This window comes from Arachis hypogaea, chromosome 18, assembly GCF_003086295.3.
Source record: "Arachis hypogaea cultivar Tifrunner chromosome 18, arahy.Tifrunner.gnm2.J5K5, whole genome shotgun sequence".
Lineage (NCBI taxonomy): Eukaryota > Viridiplantae > Streptophyta > Magnoliopsida > Fabales > Fabaceae > Arachis > Arachis hypogaea.
Genome location: NC_092053.1, coordinates 28,285,213 through 28,288,478, shown reverse-complemented (window position 1 = coordinate 28,288,478; position 3,266 = coordinate 28,285,213). Strand labels below are relative to the sequence as shown.

General features: G+C 32.1%; 1 protein-coding gene across 1 annotated transcript; it reads right to left on the bottom strand.

Moving 5' to 3' along the window:
• Positions 1-1,043: 1,043 nt before the first annotated feature.
• On the bottom strand, positions 1,044-2,455 carry LOC112769841 (zinc finger BED domain-containing protein RICESLEEPER 2-like). Its single transcript, XM_025814301.1, has 3 exons — positions 1,925-2,455; positions 1,315-1,735; positions 1,044-1,219 (listed from the first exon to the last, which is right to left on the bottom strand). The coding sequence occupies exons 1-3, from the start codon at positions 2,453-2,455 to the stop codon at positions 1,044-1,046; spliced, it is 1,128 nt and encodes a 375-aa protein (XP_025670086.1).
• Positions 2,456-3,266: the final 811 nt, after the last annotated feature.

Here is a 3,266-nt window from a genome sequence, read left to right as displayed (position 1 = left end):
TTTAAATTCGGTTTTTTAATATCCAAATCTAAAATTTGGTTTTTTTTTTTTTGAAAATCCAGTTTTAAAACCAGTTTTTTCAACCAAAAATCCAGTTTTAAAACTAGTTTTTAAAAATCCAATTTCCAAACCAGATTTTTTAACAAAAAATCAACTTTTAAAACCAGTTTTTAAAAATTCAATTTTCAAACCATAATTTTTTTAAAAGCAAAATTAATACTAAAGTCATTTTAATTAAAGTGTATAGGTTCATTACAACTAGGATTTGATTCTTTATAAATCTAATGACAATAGCTAATCTATATAACATTTAATCATTCTCAAAACATTAAAAGGATACCACCAAAAAATCTCTCTAAAACAACAACCAAAAAATAATAAAATATGCCAAGTTGCCAACAAAATCATCAAACAACCACAACCTTTGACGAAAATATATCTACAAATAACAAAATATACCTTTGTCATTTTGAGACAAATCTTTGAATGAAAATATTAAACCAAATGTGAATACTAAGCATACCTAGTCATCATCAAAATTATCAATTGATGCCGCTATAGAACAAGCACCATCATTAGAGGAAAATATATCTGCCAAAAGAATCAAATTAATTATCAAGTATATATTCAACAACTTTTAATTGGTAACTAATACCTAAATTCTAAAATAGCAAGATGACAAAAACAAAAATAAAATAAAATGAGAAAAAATATGAAAAAAATTCTATACCTTGATCAACTTGTTGAAGAACTTCACCATCATCATCTAAAGTAAAGAAAAGATCTTCCTTAAGCCAATCTCCTGTGTAGACTAAGACTTCTACTATTCTAGGTGTTAAGAAACTGCGGTATAGATCGAGGACTCTTCCTCCAGTACTAAATGCAGACTCCGAAGCTACCATAGAAATAGGTATAGCCAATACCTTGTGACCCATATTTCCAAGAATTGGAAATCGGGTTGAGTTAACCTTCCACCAGTTTAGTATATCGAACTTATAGGAGTATGGCTCGCATTCTTCTTGTAAATATCTATCAAGTTTAGATCATGTATTTGTTCTATGACCAGTTGCTTGAGGAAAAAAGCCCATGCCATGAACATCGGTATTAATGTTGTTGGCTTGAACATCTTGCGTATCAGCTTCACTTGCTTCCTCAGAACTTTGGTATTGCTGATAAAGTAACTTTATGCACTTGGACAACTTTGACTTCAATTCGCCTCCTTTGAACCAGAAATACGTACAGTGGCATCACTGAACACTCACAAAAATGGTACAATGGACTCAGCATACTCCTAGTCTGAATCAGAAGGCACACCTCTCCCTTTTCCTCCATTCATCTCTCCTATATGGGTATTGTCTTTCAAAGCAAGCAACTCAAATGCTTTGTGATGCTTCAAAGCTACCTCTAATATTTGATAAGTAGAGTTCCACCTAGTCTCAACATCCATGCAAGGCAAGCCTTTATATTGGATTTTTTTTAGTTCAACACACTTTTGAAACCTAGTGGCTCTAGATGGGAAAGACCTAACATATTTTACTGCACTACGAATCCTCAAGACTGATTCATCAATCTCTTTCAACTCTTCTTTTACAATTAAGTTTAGAATATGTGCACAACACCTCATCTGAATAAATTCACTATTCAAAATAATGCTATTCCAAGAACTCAATCGCTTCTTCAGATATTTAATTGCAACATCACTAGATGATGCATTATCAACTGTAACACTAAATACCTGATTCAAATTCAAAGTTATTTAAACAAGACTCAATTGTTGCTCCTATAACCTCTCCTGAATGACTTATCACTTGGCAAAAATTAAGTTTTTTTTATATAATTTCCAGTCCAAATCAACAAAATGTGCTGTCAAACTCATATAAGTAAAATTTTGAATTGAAGTCCAAGTGTCAGTTGTTAGACATACTCTACCACAATTTGCCGAGAGAAAATCTTTCAACTTCATCTTCTCTTCAGCATAAAGAGCTCCAATGTCACGTGCTAATGTAGTCCGTGAAGGAACTTTGAATCTTGCTTGTAGGACATGCACAAATCTTCGAAATTTCGGGCTCTCAACAAAACAAAATGGTAGCTCTTCCCCAATAAACATTTTCACAAGTGCCCTTCGAGCCTCCTCTTGGTCAAATTTGGAAGCACTTGGTGAATTTAAAATACCACGCTCATATATAGTCGGTGTGGTCGTTGTTTTTCTTCTTTTGTTCGAATCATTATTAAGATTTTGCTTGCATCTTCTCAAATGACCTCCCATTGAGCTGGTTCCGTTCCCATATTGTATTAAACTACCATAATATTTGTATTTGGCCTTCTTCTCGGTAGCATTCTCTGCATCAAAATGATCCCAAACAGCTGGCCGATTTTTACGAACACCTGACGGTGGAGAAGATGGTTGAGTGCTAGCAGACATCCCTGCTGCTTCAATATTAGTATTTTCAGTCATCTTGCTCTGCATATAAAGCAAGGTACATAACTAAAAATTTGGTGTCAAACATATTAAAATTAACACAAACTATAAATGAGACAGAGAGAAGCAGAGAAAGTGCTTCAAATCAGACACTATAAATAATTCTAAAACACACTAAAACTGCAGTTAATTGCTGCCTCCATTATTTCACATACAAACACAAATACAAATGTGAAATACCAATCCATGTCATGATTAAAACCAAAACAAATGATGAACTGAATACATATGTTTTAGCATTTCTGTAGGGAGCAGTAGCTTAATTAGCATGCATCTTAATTAGCTTTTAATTAATATAGTCTCTATATAAATATCAAACGAAACAAATCCTGCATAGCTATAAATTAAAGAAGAATATTTTCCAAGAATAATTATCATCAGTAGTCCACAACAAAGAATTAAATTAGAACCCGAATTTCGCTCTAATAATTAATAACTGAAATTTTTTGGTGACATGTAATTAAAAAGAACAAGAAGATGGAAGAAAAGGAAATACAAATTAAAGAGCATTACTAATTAATACATTAGCTTCTAGCTTATCTATACCTACTAGAAAATTACATGTTTTTGAGAATTTACCATTACTTAAGGGAAAGAGAAATTAATAAATTCAAGTTAATGAATTAATAAGAGTTCAATTTATAGGCTTGTATGATGCATCATCATATCTATCATCAAAACCTTGCCTGGCTTGAGCATGTGTGCCATAGCTGTAAATTAACAACATACAAAGATAGCAATAATCAATTGAAATTAGTAGTGATTATCAGATCACACCAATAATAAT